The 23647-nt window shown below is 43.0% G+C and overlaps 1 protein-coding gene across 6 annotated transcripts in view; it reads left to right on the plus strand.

Moving 5' to 3' along the window:
* Nucleotides 1-23647, plus strand: part of TAF1 (TATA-box binding protein associated factor 1) — a 147623-nt gene that overhangs the window by 40815 nt on the left and 83161 nt on the right. For 3 of the 6 annotated variants that reach the window (XM_074962836.1, XM_074962841.1, XM_074962839.1), the window contains 6 exons: nucleotides 45-155; nucleotides 1011-1184; nucleotides 1293-1466; nucleotides 14806-14910; nucleotides 17638-17838; nucleotides 22125-22266. In XM_074962836.1, coding sequence (XP_074818937.1) covers nucleotides 45-155; nucleotides 1011-1184; nucleotides 1293-1466; nucleotides 14806-14910; nucleotides 17638-17838; nucleotides 22125-22266 — 907 coding nt within the window. The remainder of the gene's footprint in view (nucleotides 1-44; nucleotides 156-1010; nucleotides 1185-1292; nucleotides 1467-14805; nucleotides 14911-17637; nucleotides 17839-22124; nucleotides 22267-23647) is intronic. The other 3 variants (XM_074962837.1, XM_074962840.1, XM_074962842.1) reach the window with 1 other exon arrangement.

Genomic DNA, 23647 nt, shown 5'->3' on the forward strand with positions numbered 1-23647 from the left:
TTTGACTCTTTTTTTTTTTTTTTTTCTTTATGGTGTTAAATCAGAATATGTCTCAGCCGGAGGTGAAGGATCCCTGGAATCTCTCCAATGATGAGTTTTACTATCCCAAACAGCAGGGGCTTCGAGGAACCTTTGGAGGGAACATCATCCAGGTAGTGACAATGGGGCTGACTTTTTAGGGTGGAGGCAGTGATCTCCTTATCTTCATGCAGAAATCTCCTGCTGGGATTTAGTTGGATCTTGTCTGGCATCAAAATAGTTATCCTTCTGCATGTATAAGTTATCACACTGCTGTTCCTCTCAGATCCTCATTGTTCAGGTTATTTCCTTGTTTAAGACAAAATCCTGGGACGGTATCCATGGGTCGTGTCAAACTGTGATGTGTGCAGTACAGTCTCCCATCATTGTACCATGCCAGTCTTGTTCAGTGTATCACCCTCTGTCTGCACTGCTCTTACTGGAGCTCTGTGGATGTTTGTGCTGTGGAGACTTGAGGTGGTGCTTCTGTTGCCAAGTTTATTTGACCAGGAGATTATCAAATATCGGTTAGACATTGCTAAATCTGAGTGAACACTCATGTAAACCAAGGCAATGGGATCTCCCCCCATTAAAGGGTACTGTTGTAAAATCCTAGCTAGGTTTCCTATCTCTTAAGCAATGGGGAAAATGTACACAATTCTAAATGCCCTTCTTCCTTGGTTATAGATATAGGGATGCTTTCCCTTTCTTCAAGTAATAAAGATCCCTTTCCCCATTTGGATGCTCTTTGAATTGTTAACTGGGGGAACATTGTCTCTCGTGCACAACAGAAAGTGAGCCATGCTTGGACATGATCTCTGTGAGAGAACATGCCTCTAGGGGGTCCAAATACCTTGGTCACTTTTGCGGCTAATGGAATAAAACATTTCAAGTGCCTGCCATAAGACTGTGGGGAAGTTTCTCTGTGGTCGTTGTAGACTGGGCTCTGTACTGATGTCTGTTCTCTGTGTCTGTTTCTCTCTTGGTCCCAGCACTCTATCCCTGCAGTGGAACTTCGCCAGCCATTCTTCCCCACCCATATGGGTCCTATGAAGCTCCGACAATTTCATCGCCCTCCATTGAAGAAATATTCCTTTGGGACCTTGTCCCAGCCAGGACCCCATTCTGTGCAGCCACTGCTGAAACATATCAAGAAGAAAGCCAAGGTAAAGCAGTATTTCTTTGTATATCTAGATCTGTCCAAAGTCTCCATTGCCATGGTACATCTGTTTGACATGCTGTTTCCCTGATACTCTCTTCTTGCATTCACACAGATGAGAGAGCAGGAGCGGCAGGCTTCAGGAGGTGGGGAGATGTTCTTCATGCGCACACCACAGGACCTAACTGGTAAGGATGGCGACCTCATCCTTGCTGAGTATAGTGAGGAAAATGGTCCTTTAATGATGCAGGTTGGCATGGCAACAAAGATAAAGAACTACTACAAGCGGGTGAGTGTTGTAAAGAAATGTCTAATGTTTAAACATTAAGTCATATATTTAACGCTATAAACCAATCTAAAAGGGAATTTTTCTGCTTTGTCGTCTTTGTATGGCTGATATAACTGTAGAACCACAACTATAATTTTACATTCAGATGGTTAAGCCAGATAATTGCATCTGGAGTAGCAGTGTGTGTCGCTGTGATGCCTCCTTTGTATTTGTGAATGGGCATTGAGTCGTTATATGTTCCATGGTCTGTTCTGGGTGATCACAGTCGCACACTGGAGAGTCTTTAATTTTCCATTTGTGCAGCAAGTATCGACATCTGCCATGGTTTGTGCGGATACGGATTAGGGTTGCCCATGAGTTTCGTGGGAGACTGAAGCCAGGGATCTTCTGCATCGGGTCTTTCATTAGGTGTTTCTCTATAACTTCTTGTGAACTCCGTTCAGCTTTATGGTGAAAACTAATTAACAGAGCCCTGCGCAGATACAGAATGTGTATCCGCATCCATCTGCAATCTGCAAAAATGGCTCTCGGAAATCTACATCCACTGTTGCGGATATCTGCAGATATAAAGCGGATATCCGTGGATTTGCGGGGCTCTAATAATAAACCTTCGCTGTTAGCCCATGGTTTGTTAACCCCAGAAGAATCTCATGAATGCCCGTTGCCAGACACACAGCATGGAACCTCTCCCCTTAGGACATTAACATGGTAATAAGAAAACAAAGAGAGAGCCTGTAAAATATTCATAAATGGCTCTATTTACTGAAAAAATGACATTCACAGAGCAAGGTTTGCCTTGGTAAACAGACCTGGAATCTTCCATACAGCCTTCAGTAATGATTAAGTTTGCTTAGTTTGGCTGCGGTGGCCAAAGTTCTGGGAACGTTTTATGAGCAGCCTGTAATTGTGGTTTTTTTGACTCACAATGGGTATATAATGCATTAGCTGAGCTGCTGCCTTATTGACTGTATCATGGTTTTCTCTCTGGGGATTAAAAACATTCGCATGCTCCCCTCTACTATAATATGAAATGCTGGTGAGCAAACGGGAGATGGAAATGTTAGTGGCCATGGTAAAGGTTAAGGCTCATTCTAAACCATCCCTGGGTGTAGAGTGAAATAATTAAAAAAAGGAAAAAAAGGGGGGGGGCAGCCATAAAGGCTCCAAATGAAAACTGCAATCCAGCAGGGCCCCTGTTCGCACTGTTCAGGCACAGTTGAAGGATTTTGACTTGGTGGCCCTGCAGAAACAGGGTACTACTATACAAGTTCTATATTCTGAGCACTCCCTGCCTAGGGGAACCCCACTGAACGTAATACGATTCCCCTGGGAAAAAATTTTGAGTGGGTGTGATTGTGGGTTTTTCCTACACAGCTACAATCTGAATCTATATACATGTGTCGTGATGTGCCCCTTGCGGGCATCAGGAAGTTAAAAACATACTGGCCTGGATACAACAAATTGGTTGGTGGCCACAAATGAAACAAAATGTTAGCTGTTGTGTTAAAGACTGCCTAGTGTGTGTGCTCAAATTGATCCAGGCCCTAAAAAACATAAGAGCAGATTAGAACGTCAACAAATAAAGGGATCTTGGGTCTGGTTACAAATTAATTACATTGGTCCCTTACCTAAAACTGCTTGAGGGAATAGATTTGCCTTGGTAATTGTTAATGATTTTTCTAAATGGGGGAAAGCTATTCCCATGAAATCTACCAGAGCAGCTGTGACTGCTAAGCTTCTGCTAGAACAAATCTTTACCAGATGGGAGCTTCCATGGGTAATACTCAAATCAAGGAACACACATTACTGATGAAATTATGCATACCACAGTGGGTTTACCAGGTATACAGGAAAAATAGCATGTTGTTTACCATCCTCAGTCTTCTAAAATAGTTGTTGTTATAATAATAATAATAATATCCTAAAGCTAATGCTTACAAAATACCTAAAAATATAGAATAAAAGGGACGGGAATGTTCAGTTGCCATTAACATTAATGGCCTTGTGAGCTACCTCTCATAAAGCTATGGAGGTAGCTCCCTGTGAAATTATAATGGGGGATAAAATGACACTGCCAGAACACTTACTATGTGCTAGCTCAGACCTAGTACAGGCACTAATGAATCAGTGGGTGTCACAGTTAAAAGAGCAACCAAAAAGTGTCCCTTTATGGGTAGCCAAAAACTTATGGGTGGAACAGTAAGCAGCTCAACAATTCAATCACACTGTTAAAAAGAAAGAGAAAAAACAGAATGGCTTTGATGTTGGAATACTTTGTGTTTGTTGAACTATAAATTTGAATATACAAATTAAACCAGCCAAAACAAATAATCCAAACCTCCCACCCAACAAACTCTGGAAACTCATTCCAGACTACAACTACAATTGAGTGGTTGAGTGGACAAAACCAACAACAACAGATATTTCAATCCTTGCCACAGATAAACTGGATATTAGAAAAATAGATGTGGTTGAAAATCTGCATAGTAATTACAACTACACTAAAAACACTGGTAAAATAAACTTAAAAGTATCATATTCTCAATGTAAAAAAGGGATGACAACTTTATTTTCTATGGGAACATTAGAAGGGGACATATTGAGGTCTACATTTTGTAAAATTAGGGTGTGTAATTTTAGGGCTAGTGTATTAATTAAAATCAGACAAGCACAAACCCTGAAAAAAAACCCAAAGTCAATCCAAATAAAAATGTATATCATCCAAAAAAGTCAAAAATGTATTTACTAAAAATTAGCTTTAAAACATAAACCAGCAGGAATGTGTATTGGAAAATCAGGAACGTTTCAAATAATTTATCCATGGGTTGTATCAAAAGAAATAAAAAGGCACTAACAACTCCCCCAGATTTTTACTCAGAGTCAGAATAGTACAAAAGTTATGTGTAATGTCATTTGAAAAAACACCAGTGGGTACTGTCTGGGTTTAATGGAACTTGGTCTGCTGCATCTAAACAAGTAGCATGAAGGGCCACTTAATAGCAGTTGTTGCAATTCGTTGCCAATATACATACCAATTCTTCTTTGAGTGCTTGGTCATGCCAATTCCAAATAGAGGTGTGTGGCTGTGTGCACGGTCGTCGGAAGGTTTTTCCCCTACTGGTACCTATTGGGGAGGCTGTGGAGCCCACTGGATTGGAGCCTTCATGGTGGTGTATAGAGGTCTCTGCCGACTCGCCACCTCTTCCTTCTTACTGCCAGTGACGGTGGTTGGAGCAGCTTTTCTCTTGCTATGGCAAGCAATCCCCTAGTGGACTCTTTCTAGTCATATCTGTAAATAGTTTAAAACTTAGTATTAGTTCAGGTAGTTCTCAGTTGGATAAGTTTCTGTTGGGGGTTCCTCCCACCACGTTTCCCCTCCCAGGGACTGGGGCATGTCTCGGTCTCAACGGTTTAAGCTGTGCAGGTCCTGTCTAAAGCCTATGCCAATGGGAGACCCACACAACTCCTGTTTAAAGTGTTTTTGGGGGAAGCCTATCAGACTGAGAACTGCAAAATGTGTGGATGCTTCTGCCGAAGGACTAAGAAGGAGAGGACCTTTAGGCTGAAACTACTCCTCACGGAGTCAGCCCTTTGTCCCCAGCCTGTACAAGTGGCATCCGACCTCAAGCCCAGCACTTCAGTGTGGAGCGTGCTGGCCTTGGTAAGAGAGGCTGTGGCGCCAGAAAAGGACTCGGGCTCCAGGGATCCTCGGCACCACCACTCCCTGGCGCCGAAGACCTCCTCCAGTGTGCGTGCCTGGCACCGTCCCCATTCGCCGGTGCTACACAAAACAAAGAAGATAGAGGTCGCTCTCCCAGTAAAGCAGTGGAACTAGGAGGCACCAGCGAGGCACTGAGCTGGGACACCTTGCTCTGGCTCCGACTCAGCTGGCACAATCGACTCTGGCCTCATAGGGAGGTCCGTCGGGTCTGGGTCTCATGGACTCCCCAGTGCGGGAGTCTCGGGAGGAGGACTTAGACCTTACCTCCACGCTGTAAACCTTTGAAGTGGCTAGGGACCTCATAGCGATAATGGCGCAGTCCCCTGCATGGGCACCGTCACTGTAAAAAGGCACCATGCCTTCTGGGGCAAGCCGGTGATGATGTGGCACCACTCCCTGGCACTGTCTCGCTCCACACCGCCCTAGTTGCCAGGGTTGGAGTCCTCATCGGACTTGGAGGCGGAGTCGAATGCCTCTAGGCGAAGCTGTTACGCTTATAAAAAGCACACAGGATCTTTTTTCAGGGGAAAAGGCAATATGCTGCATTTATTGAGAATATAGCAGTTAGCATATGCTTTTCACACACACACCATGCACGCAGTCCCACCAGTCGATGTTCTAGTTACCAGTCCAGAGTTTGGATCAATGTAATGGCCAGCCAGATTGGTCGCAGAGTGGAGCCGGGCTCTGTTGGTCGCAATCCGAGGCTCCTGGAGTTGTTGGCAAGACGAACCCAAAGTCCCATGGCAAAGCACCCTGCCTTTATAGTCCTTTTTCTTCATTGAAGTCTGTGGATTTTGCTGTGTCATTTTATGACTGGTTACTCCTCAGTTGATATGTTTTGATGGCATCTTTCTTGTTAGCATTCCAAAACACCTCCAGGAGGGCCATCCTGTCTGGTTTCAGTTTAATCAATTATCTTGTGCTTTAAGGGTGCTAGTCTCCACCTCAGGGTCATCAATCTGCTATTCCTCAATCATGGATAGGCGTAGATGGTTCTCTGGCTTCGTTAAGTCTCTTCACTCCTCCTCCCTTGACCATCTGGCTCTAACAATGGCCTTCACACCTTATCTTTTCCTGATACATACATTCCTCATTCACACGAACAGTTCTTCACAGAGACCTTCAAAGGTATACAAATAGCAGTGTTTTATGTTAAACAAGAAAGGCATTGTAAATTAAACATTACTAAATCTTGTAACTACATTGGGGCCTGGACCTTCAAAATTCCTCTAATTTAATTAACATAGACACAGACAAGGTCCTGTCTTTTACTTACAAGGCATGAAAAAGAAGAAAATAGCTAATACTAATATCAACTATCCTATTCATTTATTCTAACAACTTAAACCTTACTGACAGGTTTCAGAGTAACAGCCGTGTTAGTCTGTATTCGCAAAAAGAAAAGGAGTACTTGTGGCACCTTAGAGACTAACCAATTTATTTGAACATAAGCTTTCGTGAGCTACAGCTCACTTCATCGGATGCATACTGTGGAAAATACAGAAGACGTTTTTATACACACAAACCATGAAAAAATGGGTGATTATCACTACAAAAGGTTTTCTCTCCCCCCACCCCACTCTCCTGCTGGTAATAGCTTATGTAAAGTGATCACTCTCCTTACAATGTGTATGATAATCAAGGTGGGTCATTTCCAGCACAAATCCAGGTTATCATACACATTGTAAGGAGAGTGATCACTTTACATAAGCTATTACCAGCAGGAGAGTGGGGTGGGGGGAGAGAAAACCTTTTGTAGTGATGATCACCCATTTTTTCATGGTTTGTGTGTATAAAAACGTCTTCTGTATTTTCCACAGTATGCATCCGATGAAGTGAGCTGTAGCTCACGAAAGCTTATGCTCAAATTGGTTAGTCTCTAAGGTGCCACAAGTACTCCTTTTCTTTCTTTAAACCTTACTATAAAACATGCAATACATATAACAAAACATAATCAATTATCCAGCACAGTAGCCATGGTACAACAAAGCTGGCACCGCTCTTGGCACTGCTCCAGACAACAGGAAGGGCAGCCATTGCCTTTGATGTCATAGCCACTGCCCTGGCAGGCACCAGTTCAATGTCCCTTCTGGATCCCATGGGCCTACCACCAAGCCCAAGAGTTGGGGTCCAGATCCTTGTCCGTGGCTTCGGAGGCACGGGCCCCTCCATCATCAACATCTGTAGCCCGGGAACCTCCATGGGGACAAGAGATGGGCACGCAGGCCAGCACTGAGACCGCAGTGGGACCCGGCATTGGGGCCGGTACTGAGATGGGCCCGGGCCCGGAGACCAGCACTGCTCCTGGCACCACTCAGGGTGATTCAGCATGGGAGATGCCTGCAAGCCAGAGGGGCAGGAAGACCTGGTGCCCTTGCAGGCATCTTCCCATGATGAAGCGGTGGTGGGCACATGTACCATGCTGCCGGCCATGGACAACAGAGCCCACCAGGAGTTGATCAGATGGGTGGCTCAAAATTTGGCCATGCAGACGGAGGAGGTGTCAGAGGAGACCGACTCCATGGTCAATATTTTGGTGCCTGAAGGTGCCTTGAGGGTGGCTTTGCCACTCCTTAAGACCATCCACAACACTACTAAAGCATTGTGGCAAACGCCCGCTTCTCTTTCCCCACTCGGCAATAGGGTGGAGAGGAAGTATTTTGTGCCTTTCAAAGGGAATGAGTACCTGTTCACTTACCCTCAGCCAGGCACTCTGGTGGTGGTGGTTGCCAACCAAAAGGAAAGGCAGGGAGGGACAACTGGAACTGACACCTAAATCCAAGGAGGTGATGCAGCTGGATCTCTTCGGTAGGAAGGTATATTCTACCGGGGGGGCTCCAGCTTTGCATTGCCGATCAGCAGACAATCCTTAGCTGCTATAGTTTTAATTCTTGCAACATGTCTAAATTTAAAGAGCTACTTCCAGCGGACTCCTGCTCGGCTAGGCTGCGGTCCTGGTTGATCAAGTCCAGGACCGGGGCAGGGTCCTGCTGTGGGCCTCAAGGAAGGCGGGGTTGTCATAAAGACCTCCTTGCAGGCTTCCTTACATTTGGCCAACTTGGCAACCCATACCATGGCAATAGCCATGGCCATGAGAAGAAGCTCATGGCTTCAGGTGTAAGGGCTCCCGCACAAGGTCCAGCAGACCATTCAGGATTTGCCTTTTGACTGTGTAGGGCTCTTTTTGGCACAAACAGACACTAAGCTCTACAGCCTAAAAGACTCAAGGGCAACTCTGAAGTCCCTGGGGCTTAACACACCAGCCCCCTAAAGAAAGCATTTCAAACCTCAGCCTGCACCTGAATTCTACCCAGCTTCTCCTAGACAGGATTATAGCAGGAAGCGGGGCAGGAGTAACAGATGAAGACCTTCTCAGTCCTTCTCTAACCAGAAAACTGGATTCTTGATAGCCATTACCTCTGCCAGGAGGGTGTGAGAGTTGCAAGTCCTGATTTCTGGGCCTCAGAAAAGCAGCCCCCAGCCTCCAAGCCAAATTTTTTAAGGTGCGCCCAGGGGTGATGCACCAGTTCAGATCTTGGATCCTTTCTCCCCCCCCCCCCCCTTGTAAATCATCTGTCCCATTTCTACCATGCCTGGGCACAAATCACCGCAGAGCAATGGGTCTTGAGCACGGTAGAATTGGGATATTCTCTCCAGTTCTGTTCCCTCCTGCCTTTCCACCCTCCTTCCCCATCCCTCTTCAGAGACCCTTCTCACGAGCAACTTCTTATGCAGGAGGTGCAAATGCTCCTACAACTTGCGGTGGTAGAGGATGTCCCTTTAGAATTCGGGGGTGGTGGTGGTGGTGGGGGGGGTTCTATGCCAGGTATCTCCTAATCTTGAAGGCCAAGGACGGGCTCAGACCTGTTCTAGACCTGCGAAACCTCAACAAATTCATGAATAAGATAAAGTTCTGCATGGTCTCCATGGCTTCCATTATCCCCTCCCTGGATCCGGGGGACTGGTATGCTGCCCTCGACTTGAAGGACATGTATTTTCATGTGTCCATAGTCCCGTCCTACAGACAGTTCCTTCACTTTGTGGGTCGTCAACACCCGCTATCAGTTTACGGTTCTTCCATTCAGCCCCTTGGGTGTTCACCAAGTGCATGTCAGTCGTGGCAGCCTTTCTGTGGAAATGACAGATGCAAGTATTCCCATACCTTGACGACTAGCTAATCAAAGGCCTCTCCAGAGCCCAAGTGGAGGTCCATGTGAGCCTAGTTCAAATGACATTCCACAGGCTTGGCCTCATACTGAATGTAGCAAAGTTGACCCTAACCCTGACTAAGAGAACAGAGTTCATCAGAGCTCTCCTGGTCTCTGGTCAAACCAGGGCATTCCTTCTGGAAACGCACTTTCTCATCATGGGCGCCATCATACAGGTCCTCAGGTGATACCCCACCACTATGGCACGAAATTGCCTGAAGCTGCTCGGCCATATGGCCGCTTGTACATATGTAATACAGCACACCAGGCTGCGACTCCATCCCCTTCAGGCTTGGCTAGCCTCAGTGTACAGGCCTTATCGAGACTGCCTAGACAAATTGGTCTCACTCTCTCCCCCAGTTATCGAGTCCCTCAGGTGGTAGCTCGATCCGCAAGCAGTGTGTGCAGGACTGCCCTTCTCTGGGCCCCAACCCTCGCTGTCTCTAGTAACAAATGCATCGGTGATGGGTTGGTGAGTGCACTTAGGCAGACTCAGGATGCAGGATCACTGGTCCAAGGCAGAACTTTGGCTGCACATCAACGTCAGGGAGCTAAGAGCGGTCTGCTTGCCAGATGTTCCAGGCCCATCTGAAGGGCAGATGTGTATCAGAATTGACCGACAATACAACAGCGATGTTCTATATAAACAGACAGGGTTGTGCTCACTCCTCTCCCCTATGCTGGGAAGCCCTCAAACTGTGGGACTTCTGCATCACTCATTCAGTACATCTAGAGGCATCGTACCTTCCAGATTCCCAGAACAAACTGGGTTCGCAGTTCTCAGCAAGTCATTTCACAACCATGAGTGGTCAACATCTTCCAATGGTGGGGGTTTCCCCAAATGGATTTGTTTGTATCAAAGTACAACAGGAAGTGTCACCAGTTTTGCTCCTTCCTGAATTACACCCCGGACTTGCTCGCGGACGCCTTTCTCCTCCCTTGGAAGGACCATCTATTATACGCTTTCCCACCCTTCCCGCTTGTACACAAGGTCCTGCTGAAGGTCAGAAAGGAGGGCACATCAATGATCTTAATCGCACCAGCGTAGCCATGCCAGCACTGGTTCACCACGCTTCTAGGCCAGTCGGTGGACGCGCCAATAGCCCTGCCCCTGGTCCTGGACGTGATCAACCAGGATCATGGCTGTTTCCAGCATCCCAACCTGCAGTCTCTTCATCTCATGGCATGGAAACTCCGTAGCTAAACCCCTCCGACCTCAGATGCTCAGACCCTGTGAGAGATCCTCCTTGGCAGCAGGAAGCCATCCACTAGAGCCACCTATCTGGCCAGCTGGAAAAGATACTCCATTTGGGCATTACAAAAACACACTTCACCCTTACAGTCATCAATTCCTTTTATTCTGGACTATTTGCTGCATATAAAACAGCAAGGTCTGTCAGTATCATCAATAAGAGCGCACCTGGCAGCTATCTCAGCTTTCCATCCCGGTTTGGCTGGTCGCTCAATTTTCGCGAGCCCCATGGTGGGCCACTTCTTCAAAGGATTAGATAGTCTGTACCCTCAAGTAAAACATCCTGTTCCCCCATGGGATCTCAACCTTATGCTCTCTAGACTGATGGGACCCCCTTTCTAGCCCTTAGCAAGATTCTCTCTCCTTTACCTTTCCTGGAAAGCAGTGTTCTTGGTAACTATAACTTCTGCCAGGAGGGTGTCTGAGCTTAAGGCCTTAACCTTGGCGCCCCATACATGGCCTTCTGTAAGGACAAGGTACAGTTGCAACCGCACCTGGCCTTTCTCCCAAAGGTAGTTTCGTATTTCCATGTAACCAGGACATTTTTCTTCTTTTGTTCTTTCCTCAGCTGTACGCTAGCAACAGGGAACAAATGCTCCATTCTCTGGATGTCAGATGAGCCTTAGCCTTCTACATTGAAAGAACTAAGCAATTTCGAAAATCAACGCAACTATTCATTGCAATTGTGGAGCGAATGAAGGGACTCCAGTCTTGCCCCAAAGGATCTCTTCTTAGATCACGTTCTGTATCTGGGCATGTTATCACTTGGCAAAGATACCTGTCCCAGAGCTGATGGCACACTCCACAAGGGCACAGGCATCCTCAGTGATGTTCCTGGCACAAATTCCTATCCAAGACACATGCAAGGCAGTGATGTGGTCGTCGATCCACACCTTTTCATCACACTGTGCCATTACACAGCAAGCCAGAGATGATGCAGCTTTGGGCAGAGCGGTGCTTCAATCAGAGATTCCATGAACTCCGACCCCACTTCCTAGTTAAGGCTTGGCAGTCACCTACTTGGAATTGACATGAGCAAGCACTCAAAGAAATAAAAATGGTTACCTACCTCTCATAACCGTTCTTCGAGATGTGTTGCTCGTGTCCATTCCAAGACCCACCCGCCTCCCCTCTTTCGGAGTATCTGGCAAGAAGGAACTGAAGAGGTAGTGGGTCGGCAGGGACCTACGTGAAGGTGCCACTCCAGGGGGATCCACAGCTGACCCGACAGGTACCGCCAGGGGAAAAAAGTTCCCATGACTGTGCATGCGGCGTGCACACACCTACTTGGAATGGACATGAGCGACACATCTCGAAGAACAACAGTTACGAGAGGTAGGTAACCATTTTTTCATATCTCTGAAAAATGGTGTTCTAAATGGCCTAAAGGGTGCCGTAAAATAATTCCAGAACCACAGAGTAAATTGAAGTTGTCCCTTATCAAAAAATAAAAACAGTGTGTTTATACAATAATGTGCATTGTTTTCATGTCCTGGTTATTCTTAATATCACTCAGTGGAATTTTAAAAAGATCAGAGTATGTAAAGGTAGTAGAGTAAAAAAAGCTATAGAAAAAATTCTTAGAGCAATTGTAAAACCCTAAGCCCTAAAAATAATTAAAGGTTTAAAAGAAAAGTTAGTAAAATAATAGGGTCTGACAGTGGGTTGCTTAAATCAAAAATGTCCTTAATAAACCAAGGTAATATATAAAAGTTACAAGGCCAACTAAATACATTAAAGCAGGAACTAAAATATAAGGTGCTCCATCCCTTCACTAAAGTTCAAAATAAATTAGTTAAAAAAATTAACAGTAATAAACATGCATATATTTCCTCGGCACAAAAAACAAACCCCAAAATAAAGTTAACAGGTTAATTAGTCATAATGACAGAGCTATAAAACACACTATAGCTAGAAAGGTAGTATGTGGGGGAATGTTACATACATAGTCACAAAAATTAAGTCTTAAAAATTGTAGAGGTAGGAAAAATACTGGACCGCAACACCAATAGACAAATATTAAAGTGGTATAAAAGTAAAACACAAATACTAAAGGAAGTCTATGTCCTTAAAAATGTAGCTGTGGTAGTAATGATAACTCCTAACTAGTCATCTTACAGAGGATCTACAAGTTTATTTTTCACTCTCCCTACTGCTAATTTAAAAAAAGAATTACAAAACAATAATGCATGTCCATTCAGTAGAAGTTCTAAAAGGACTTAGTCTTTAAGAAACGAGGCCAGGTGCCTCAAATAGTGGTTCAGTGCTTGCACAAATGGTGTGAGGTGCCTACCTTAAATTGATGCATGGAGGTGCATGTGAAGGTGGGTTTGCCAATGCAATGCCCTTGGAGCCATACAACCAACCTGTGGCATAAATCATAACGATACCAGGACCCTCACAAAGGGCCCATCTTATGTGCCTAAAATGAACATGAGAGCTGCACTACATATGTGAAAAATAGAATGTTCTATGTGGGTACAGAAAACAAAATACAATTATGAAGGGAAAAATATGTACAGTTAACCAATCCTATTGGTGTTTTACCCCTTAATTTAAAACTGTGATTGGACAAGTTAAAGTAATACCCTGATCTAAATTTGTTAATCCAACAGGAATCAAAAGTCAGCCAAATTTTGGTAATGAAGCTACTTGGTTGCTCTTTAATTTTAGTGTCCATTGCTAAAATGAACGTACATCTAAAATGTCTTATTCAGCAAGCCCTGGCTCATTTAGCGCACATGCGTTTAAAAAAAAAAATCATGTAAATGAATAAAATGAAATATTACAATCAGTTGGTAAAACAAATAAACAGTCTTAAAAAAAAATCTATTGATCCAAGTTTTAGGGTATTGTTGCTTGTGCAATTAATACGCATTGTAATAATGCTTATGTGCTTTAAATCAAAATATATGCATAAAAATTGGCAAACAAAGAAACCCCTAACAAATATTAAATCATCTAACCCTATTGCACAGTTCTGCGTAAAGTAACACCCTTGTCAAAAGGCCAAAAGCCTCAAGATGAGAATTGAAACAAAAAAAAGTATAATGAACTGTAATAAATAAATGTATATTAAATTGTGTAAAAGTAAATATATATTTAATAGTGTTATTAAAATGTAAAAGGAATTTTTCTGCTTTCTCTGTCTTATTCATATATTCCATGGGCAGAAGGGACCATTGTGATCAACTATTCTGACCTCCTGTATAACACAGGCCATAGAACTGCCCCCGAATAATTCCTAGAGCAGATCTTTTAGAAAAACATCCAATCTTGATTTAAAAATTGTCCATGATGGACACCGCAGCCCTGGCAAATTATCCAATGATTAGTTACCCTCCCTTTACAAATTTACACCTTATTTCAGTCTTGTTGGCACAGCTTTCAAAACTGCTTAAACAACTTAAAGCATAAAAAATCTGGGTAGCATAAAAAATCTGTGTCTTATCTACAGTGAATTTTTGTATAATTCTGTGTAAATAACAGGGCAAAGCAAACCAGACAAATATGTGATATACTAGCCAGTTGTAAATCTCCCTAGTAAAACAGACTAGGGAGAAGGAATAAATAATGCAACAGGACTAGCCAACCAGCAACTCCCAAGGCCACAAAAAACAAATGAGTAAAAATGAAAATTGTTGTTTAAACAAACAAACAAAACCCCCAATAAAACACCAAACCAATCAATAAAACAGCAGTGGCTAAAGAAAGAAGAAAGGCACCAATTAAAGTTTTAGCAAAATACATAAAAAGTTAGTTTATTTTTTAAAAAATAAAATGTTTATAAATAAGGTAGTATTGATAATTTGCACCTGCATAATGTTACAAAACAAGGTATAAAGAATGTTTGTTTGACAAAGGGAGGTGGAGGATCCACACCAGATTGGATCAGCATACATGGAATAAGAAAAACATGCTACCTGCACCCCAAGACTGGGCAATCCTTACACTATCCTGCTCTATCCACGTCACTTGTGCTTTGTTTAATAAGGTGGTAATAGATTCTCCTAAAAGTGTCCTTATTAAAGCTTCAAACTAGTTAAGCTTAGTAGTTGGTGTGGACTTTGCTTTCGCCGAATAACGTGTCGGGTTTGCTGTCTGGTGGCAGTTCCTGCTGCTGAGAGCTAACTGGAATGGCATTGCCTCTTACAGAAACCTGGCAAGGACCCTGGAGCACCAGATTGTAAATACGGAGAGACTGTTTACTGTCACACATCTCCATTCCTGGGATCACTGCACCCTGGCCAGTTACTGCAGGTGAGAGGATCTGCATTAATTTTGATGGAATAGATGGGCCCAGAGAGTTAAGTGTTAACCTGAGCCTGTTATTTTACAACACTAAACAGTAAAATGTGCTTTGGGTTTTTGAGTACAGAGACCGTAGTGTTGTGGAAGCATAACCTTGTATTGAAGATACAGAAAAAAGAAAAAACAGTTAAAGCATTTTAAAATATAAAGCATTAAGTAAGGCTTTTATTTTACTAATACGTTTTATTTCCTTTCCCTTTAGCTGTAGAGAGTTTTTAAAAGGAAAACCCCTTGTTTAGCAGTTTTTAGATGGTATTAAAGGTGGTAATAGCTGTCCTTTTTGGGGAAAAAAGAAATTAGTTGACCTGGTTTGGAACTGTTGTTGCTGCCATTGTTAGAGTTCGATTTTGCTTTCTGTAAGACAACACATACACAAGAGGAAAGAGAAAATCATAGAAAATATAGCTTCTGTCTTTAGTGCTGACATCAGTTTGAAGCCTTGCTGCTGGAAAAACATGGCCACAGCACAAGGTCTTGTTAGCCACTTTGAGATCTTACAAACTTGTACCAACTTTGGGCTATTTAACTGCCTCACTGGTCACAGACTTATAATTTATAACAATATTGAACAAGATGCAGTCCCAGCTGGCTAAGCCAGGCTCTTATTAAATAGAACGTGAAAGAGAGAAAATTGAGATGGAAAGGACACATGAGGGAGGTGATGACACCTGGAACCCAAGTCTCTCCTAGGTGTTGTTCAGGACTTAGCCTAATCTGGTGGAGATTGTGACGTCATTGATTTCCTCCCTCTCATTGGCCATGTCTGGTTAGGATGCTTTTTCAGGATCACTGTCCTCCTGGGGTCACAGGAGATGCTGGTGGTAGCAGCCATAATGGTAGAGTGTATAATCTGAAAAAGCAAAGACAGATGAATGGATGGGAATAGTGATCCAGCACATGAGCAGTGATGGCAGGAGTATGATGGGCTATGACTTAATAGTTAAGGGTTTGTTGGGCTCAACTTACATTCCCCCCCCCCCCCCCCCCCCCATCTTCTCCTCCTGGTCACCAAAATCTGTCCTTTCATCACTACCCTGTTGCTCAAACCCTTATTCAAGCCTTGGTCTACACTTGATTACTTAAACCTTCTCCGCTAGTTGGCAGCTGGTATCAAGCAGAGTGCCCCTAGGGTCGGTCCTGGGGCCAGTTTTGTTCAATATCTTCCTTAATGGTCTGGAAGATGGAGTGGATTGAACCCTCAGCAAGTTTGCAGATGACACTAAACTGGGAGGAGCGGTAGATACGCTGGAGGGTAGGGATAGGTTACAGAGGGACCTAGACAAATTGGAGGATTGGGCCAAAAGAAATTTGATGAGGTTCAACAAGGACAAGTGCAGTGTCCTGCGCTTAGGATGGAAGAATCCCATGCACTGCTACAGACTAGAGACCGAGCAGCTAGGCAGCAGTTCTGCAGAAAAGGACCTAGGGGTTACAGTGGACGAGAAGCTGGATATGAGTCAACAGTGTGCCCTTGTTGCCAAGAAAGCTAACGGCATTTTGGGCTGTATAAGTAGGAGCAATGCCAGAAGATCGAGGGATGTGATTGTTCCCCTCTGTTTGGCATTGGTGAGGCCTCATCTGGAGTACTGTGTCCAGTTTTGGGCCCCACGCTGCAAGAAGGATGTGGAAAAATAGGAAAGAGTCCAGCGGAGGGCAACAAAAATGATTAGAGGGCTGGAGCACATGACTTATGAGGAGAGGCTGAGGGAACTGGGATTATTCAGTCTGCAGAAGAGAAGAATGAGGGGAGATTTGATAGCTGCTTTCAACTACCTGAAAGGGGGTTCCAAAGAGGATGGCTCTAGACTGTTCTCAGTGGTAGCAGATGACAGAACAAGGAGTAATGGTCTCAAGTTGCAGTGGGGGAGGTTTAGGTTGGATATTAGGAAAAACTTTTTCAGTAGGAGGGTGGTGAAGCACTGGAATGGGTTACCTAGGGAGGTGGTGGAATTTCCTTCCTTAGAGGTTTTTAAGGTCAGGCTTGACAAAGCCCTGGCAGGGATGATTTAGTTGGGGATTGGTCCTGCTTTGAGCAGGGGGTTGCACTAGATGGCCTCCTGAGGTCCCTTCCAACCCTGATATTCTATTCTATGATTCTCTCTGGCCCCCCTATCTCTTCAGTCTGCTCTAGACCTATGCTGGTAGCTGTAAAGTGCTATCACTGTGTTTTGTAAGGATGCCTCTGCTAAAGTTACTTCCCTCTCCTGTTGCTCTGCTACTGCATTCAAGTGCCTCATGTTCAAGACTCTGCTTCTCTTTCTGACCATAGTGTTCTGTCCCTTCTTAGTGCTAACTGCTCCCTTCCCCCGCTTCCCAGCTTTGCACCTTTATTTATATTGTCTTGGTGGAATACTCTCGCTTCTGTCCGCCAGGTAAGCTTTCTGTCCTCTTTCAAATCCTACCTTAAAGCCCAGTTTGAGGCATCCTTCATGCTTTGTTTTCCACACCTTCCCTTGCCTTAACTATTGTCCCATGTCTTGTCTCACTTCAGTTAATTAGTCTCTGGGGCAAGAAATGCATCCGGCTTTGTAAACGTGCGTGTTGTGATGTGAATGAATATTTATGGTTTCATGATGACTGTGTCACGCTGGGTCTCTTTCAGAGTTCTTGTTGATGTTGCAAAATCTTCAGTGATCGGTGTCTATCTTTCAAATTTTGGTTTGTTTCTCTTGTCAGGCATTTGAAAACAATCTCTTCCGGGCTCCTATTTATCTGCACAAGATGCCAGAAACGGATTTCCTAATTATCCGGACACGACAAGGCTGTTACATTCGGGAGCTGGTTGATATCTTTGTAGTTGGACAGGAGTGCCCCCTCTTTGAAGTTCCTGGTCCCAACTCCAAACGGGCCAATACCCACATCAGAGACTTTCTACAGGTATGTGATAGGTACAGTATGGGGACGATTCCACTAAGAGAACGCTAGAGAGAGTGTATGAGGTAGATCCAGGCCTGTAAGGTCTGTCCTGAGCTGAGGTGTCTATTGCCCCTGCTAGGGTCTTGTCTTTGTTTCAGAGGTAAGAACAATATGGTATAAAACACAGTTTGGTTAAGTAATTTTAATTTACCAATTACCTATACGAGTTTCTCATGATTCTTTGTATCTTAGATAAAGTACAGACTACAGACTTATTATAAACTTAAGTTTTTTCATAGCCAAAATAGAATTTGAAAATAAATAAGAAGTTACAGAAAGCAAAATCAATATGGTTATTTGATAGTGTTCTCATAATTTAAAAGAATGAATTTACATGGGAATGAATTTAACGGGATTATTAAAAAGTAATAAATCAAATCAATGAATCCAAATCTAATCATAACCTTATTACGTAGGTAACTAATTCTAGTTCTGTGCTATTTTGGACAAGGGATTTTGATACCAAGACAGAACTGTGAAGGACTCCTCGTTGTAAATACATAGCTTTATTGATTTGACAAATAAGTTTATGTTCCAGTTAAATTACAGGACTGTCGGTAACTGTTCAACCCAACATCTGTAAAGTTAAATGTTTTAAATTTAAACAATCACTTAATTACTAAAAATAGGAATTTAATTCAAAATCTCTAAGCAATGTTTTTCCAAGTGGATCTCACTGTCCTACCAACTACATAATTGACCACCACCTCCTGTAACTAGAGCACATTCCACCCGCTCAGGCAATCGAGGTGGAGAGTTTCTCAATAATGTCCCGATTGCTGACATTTGTAAACCAGCCATGTGGGCATCAGTGGACGTTTTTAGCCATCGCTACGCCATTACTCAGGTTGCCCCAAAGATACTCTGCTAGGACACACTGTTCTATCATTTGCAGTAAATACCACTCCAAAGCCCCAGCCTTCCAAGTAGGGGCACTGCTTTCTAGGCACCTACAGTGGAGCACCCATCGGGACATCACTTGAAGAAGAAGAGAGGCCTCACCAGTGCTGAGTAGTACAGAACAGTTACTTCCTGTGTCTTGCATTCAACAATCCTGTTCTGTCCCAGAATGACATTTGCCTCTTTCACAACTGTTTCTGCATCACACTGTTGACTCATTCGATTTGTGATCCACTGTAACCCCTAGATCCTTTTCTGCAGTACTACTGCCTACTCAGTTATTCCCCATTTTGTATTTGTGCATTTGATTTTTCCTTGCAAAGTATAACACTTTGCACTTGTCTGACTGAATTTTGTCTTATTGATTTCAGACTAATTCATCAAGACTGATGATATCTTATGCATCCCAGTTTGTATAAGACATGTTAGGCTATACCAATTTACAAATATTTTGCCAACAGATCTGCATTTAGGGTGATAGTTGTTTAGGACACCTGTTAATTCAGGCTCTAGCCAACAACCCACTTCTCCAAGTGACTTTCCATGAGGATCTTTCAGTCTACCTTTTGGCCAGTTTTGCATGACTCTGTTTTTCTGAGTTGCACTTTCTCCTTCAGCATTCTTATCTGTTTGCAGAAATGTCCATTTTGAAGTTCATAATAAAATTAGGATAGTCTTCACATAAGGGCTCTTCGCATTCTTTGATGCTGTACTCTTTTAGTAACTCACTTTGTCTTATTTGCCTGGTTCAACAGCAATAAGCTGTAACAGTTAATGAAGTGAGATAAAACAGCTGTCTGTATCTTATCAGTACCTGGTTGTTCCGATCACTTCAGTGATAAAGTTGGTAGGATCACTTCATATCTTAATTTGACTCTGTGAAACTGCCAATCCATCAATTAGGCCTCTTTGTCACTTGGCCCTTATAAAATTTTGGTTGGATTCACTTTAGGTTTTTATTTCACATTAGTCTCTCAGTGTACAAGTTGACCATGTCACTTTTAGTATAAAACAGATACCTCTGTTGTTTTTATAGATTACATTTCTATTTACAGTAGACAGCATGATTCAAAATACTTCTAATACTTGCGAGTTTCCCTTGGCAACAAAAATTTCTTAAATTGCAGGAGTGTGTTGCATAATGTTTTAGATGGCTTTTAATTTTGTATATAACACCTTTTTGGTCTCTTTGCCAGTTAATAAAATTATACACTAAGCACAATATCAAACACAATCTACTAATATCCATATTTATATGAACTACTTAGTATACTAATAGAAAGAAATAAAAAGAAAAGATAAACATGTTACTTCATCACAATGCAGCAGTTTGTAGTTAAATTATCTAGCTGCTATTGTTGTTGTTCAGTCTAAAATTCCTCTCTGAAACACAGAAATAACTTCTGCTGTTTGACATGACAGGAGTACAGAGGTCTAGTATATCCCCTCTGTGAGGTGATGGGGTGGTATTATTCCCATTTTATAGATGGGGCACCAAGAAGAAAATAAAAAGTTTCCACCAATTTTGGGTGCCCAATTTGAGATGATTAAGACTAGATTTTTCAGAGAACTTAACATTATATATCCCTTTATATGTTCAAAGCACAGGTTTGGCTACTTCAGTGCCAGTTGTGAGGGCAGAGCACTTCTGCAAATCAAGCCCCAGATGTTTCAAGTTGGGCATCTAGAAAATGAGAGAAACACAATTAATGACCACTGATGAAAAGTTTTGGTTTAAGTGGCTTGCCTAGCATCTCATAGGAACTCTGTGGCAGAAGCAGGGATAGAATCCAGTTCTCTAGGACAGCATGCAGATGCCTTAAGTAGGAGACTTATTTTCTCCCCCTGTGATTCCCCTGCCTCATTTACTACACACCTTCTAACTTCTGCAACAGATGAGGTAGGGATCCTATAGACAACAGCCTCCTTCACCACCACATAATCCTGATTGATTCTCAGAGCACCATTCATTCTGTGCACTGAATGAAGCAGTGGAGCCATGGATATAATGGTATGAGATCATGTAATTAAAGACTATCATAATTCATATGCGCAAGGGGGCCAAATTAAGGTAGTACAGGCAGCCTTAATTCTGGCACTTCTGAGCTTTTGTATATTTGACTTCGCAATCTTTGAAGTTCTTTTAACACATTTTTTGTGTGTAATTTTCTAGGTTTTAAAAAAGCAAACTGAAAAAATTCCATCATATGGAATCTTTTGATTTCGACATGGTTAATCAACAGGTTTGGAACCTTTTGGTCCACAGAACAGACCGTTGCCACTTGAGCTTAAGAGTAACTGATTGATTGCAGTAGGAGGTTGTGTGTGGTCCAGCCACTAGAGGCAGATGAGACACATACTTTGCCGGTAGGTTTCACAGATATTTGCTGACAGCAGAGGAATGGTGAAACTCAGGAATCTTGGTTCCATTCCTAGTTCTGAAGGGCGGGAGTTCTCACAGACACTTCTTGCTCTTTCCCCTCCAGCCTGTCTCCTTGAGTCTCCCCCTCTTGGCTTTCTGTCAGAGTTTGTCTTTCTCCTCTTCCCTCTTTCTCTCCCTGCCCTTTTGAGGATCCTTGTTCCAGTTTCCTTGTCCAACCATTCCCAGTTTTTCTCCCTTCCCTCTGCAGGTTCTTCATCCAAATCTTTCTTTTGTATCCCCTTCTGGGGCTTCTCTGCATTTCAGCCAGGTTGCTAAGTGCCAACAGGGAGAATATTGAGAGCAGAAAGGTCTCTGAGCTCTCAGTTTCTGTGGCAAGTGCCACAGAAGTTGGGAAGAGCAGGTGCAGGGAAGGTCCTGCTGGAGCATGCTGAATGCAGCCCAAATCTTTGGAGAATTTAGCTGCCAAATTAGCAAGTCTGTATGGAGCATGCATGAACTGAGATTTTTCAAAGGCTTGTAACATTTTTTTCCCCAAATTTGCATGTTTATTCACAGGACCAGCTAAAGGCATATTCCTCACACCATGGTGATCTCCTCCTGTCAAAAATCAAGTCCCTGTTCCAAAGTATAGAAACTCTAGAGATTCTAATGAAAGTCATAAGAATTTTTTTTTTAACTTGGGCAAATCGGATTTTTCATTAATCTTGTTCTTGGAAATGGCTGAACCATTTTGCTTGATATTTTCCAAAAAAATTCAGCTTTAGGCAGACACCTGGCATGGAAAATTTAAGCCTAAATGGTTAGTTTGATAAAGTTATAAGCAACGGAAAGTGGCTCTTCTGATGGGAAATGTTGGTCGTTCTTAAGTATAGGCAGCACTGTTAGCCCTGCCTATAATAAATTCCATATTCAATGAGTGTTCAGCACACAAAGCATACAGCAATTTTCTTGGCTTGCTTTCTAGGTCTTCATTTATCGCTTGTTCTGGAAGAGCAGAGACCGGCCGCGGAGAATTCGCATGGAGGATATCAAGAAGGCATTTCCTTCACACTCAGAGAGCAGCATTCGAAAGCGGCTAAAGCTATGTGCTGACTTTAAACGCACAGGTAATCCAGAGCCTTCCATGTAGCTCAATCACTCAAAAAGGTCACCTTTTCAGTCTGCCGTCCTCTTACCACCTTCAAGAAACAGCTGAACGCTAACCTCTTCCCAAAAGGCCACATCCACCTCTTGTTTATGTACTCTAGCTTGTTTGAATGTGAACAAGTGGTGTCCAGCCTCTTCAGCCTGAGACCTCGATGTATTATTTAAAAAAGGTCAAGGGGCCACAGTAGTGCTTCAGCTATTTCTCTAGGCTCAGCAGAGCCAATTCAACTCCAAACTTGTGCCTTTGCCTTCCACAGCTTGGCAGGAAAAGGGGCAAGGGAGCAACTAGTTACTCTCCTCCTGCCACTGCAATGCAGCAAGAGGCCTACAGGGGACCTGCTGAGAAGGGACAGCAACTGCTCTGATGCAAACCATGTGTACTCTGCAGTTGAGGAGGTGGCACTTCTTACCTCCTCCCTGTAGTGATGAGTCTTATTTGAATGCATTGGTTTAAAATCCTAAAGGCCTGGTTCAGCAAACACCTTTTCAATTCACAAATACAAATTTTCTTCTTAAAACAGTTGATCTCGAGGGCCAAAAGTGGCCACTGCTGTTGTAAACCCTTTGGAGTAGGGTTTTATCAGGTTGGCACTGAACTTTCTATACTAACTTGCACACAACCCCCTCATTTTCCTGCTGGCACTGAGAGAAATTTTTACTGAGTGTGGAGGTGCACATTGTGTCTTACAGACAAAGGCAAACTGAATTCTTGCCCCTGCCCTAAGAGTTTGACAATCTGATTCAAGCAAATACCATATACAGAATGACAGAAACACAAAGAGGCAAGAAGGAAGTAGTGTAGAGCTGTATATTGGATGGCTGAAGAAAAGTGGATTTATAGGGATGTTGGGGAATGAGAAGAGGGATAAATGCCATTGGGACCAGGGTGGATTTGATTTAAATCATTATTTCAATCACTAGTCAGGAAGACTCTATTTAATCATGGATTTCTACATAAAAATGCATTCTTGTTGGTTGTTATAAACTTAATACATATTCCTTACAACTCAGAGATAGAGATGTAGGTTTCATTTTTAGAAGGTACATACTATACATTTTTAAAGTGATTTATTTTGAAAACTTTTCAGATTAGTTTTACAGCTATATCAGAAAATGAATGATTGGTTATTTCATTTACCAAAGGTAATTGAAGCAGATATTTATGAAGTCATTGGGAGGTGAACTATCTCCAATTCAATAGGTTAATCATTAATATTTGGAGGATTTTCTTGCCATGTTGTATTAGGAGGAGAACATCACCAGACAGACATTTAAATTGTTTTATTTAACTAAAACAACGACGTTATGTATTCCGGATTTTTTCTTCAACAGCAAACATAT

Source organism: Natator depressus, chromosome 9 (genome assembly GCF_965152275.1).
Source record: "Natator depressus isolate rNatDep1 chromosome 9, rNatDep2.hap1, whole genome shotgun sequence".
Lineage (NCBI taxonomy): Eukaryota > Metazoa > Chordata > Testudines > Cheloniidae > Natator > Natator depressus.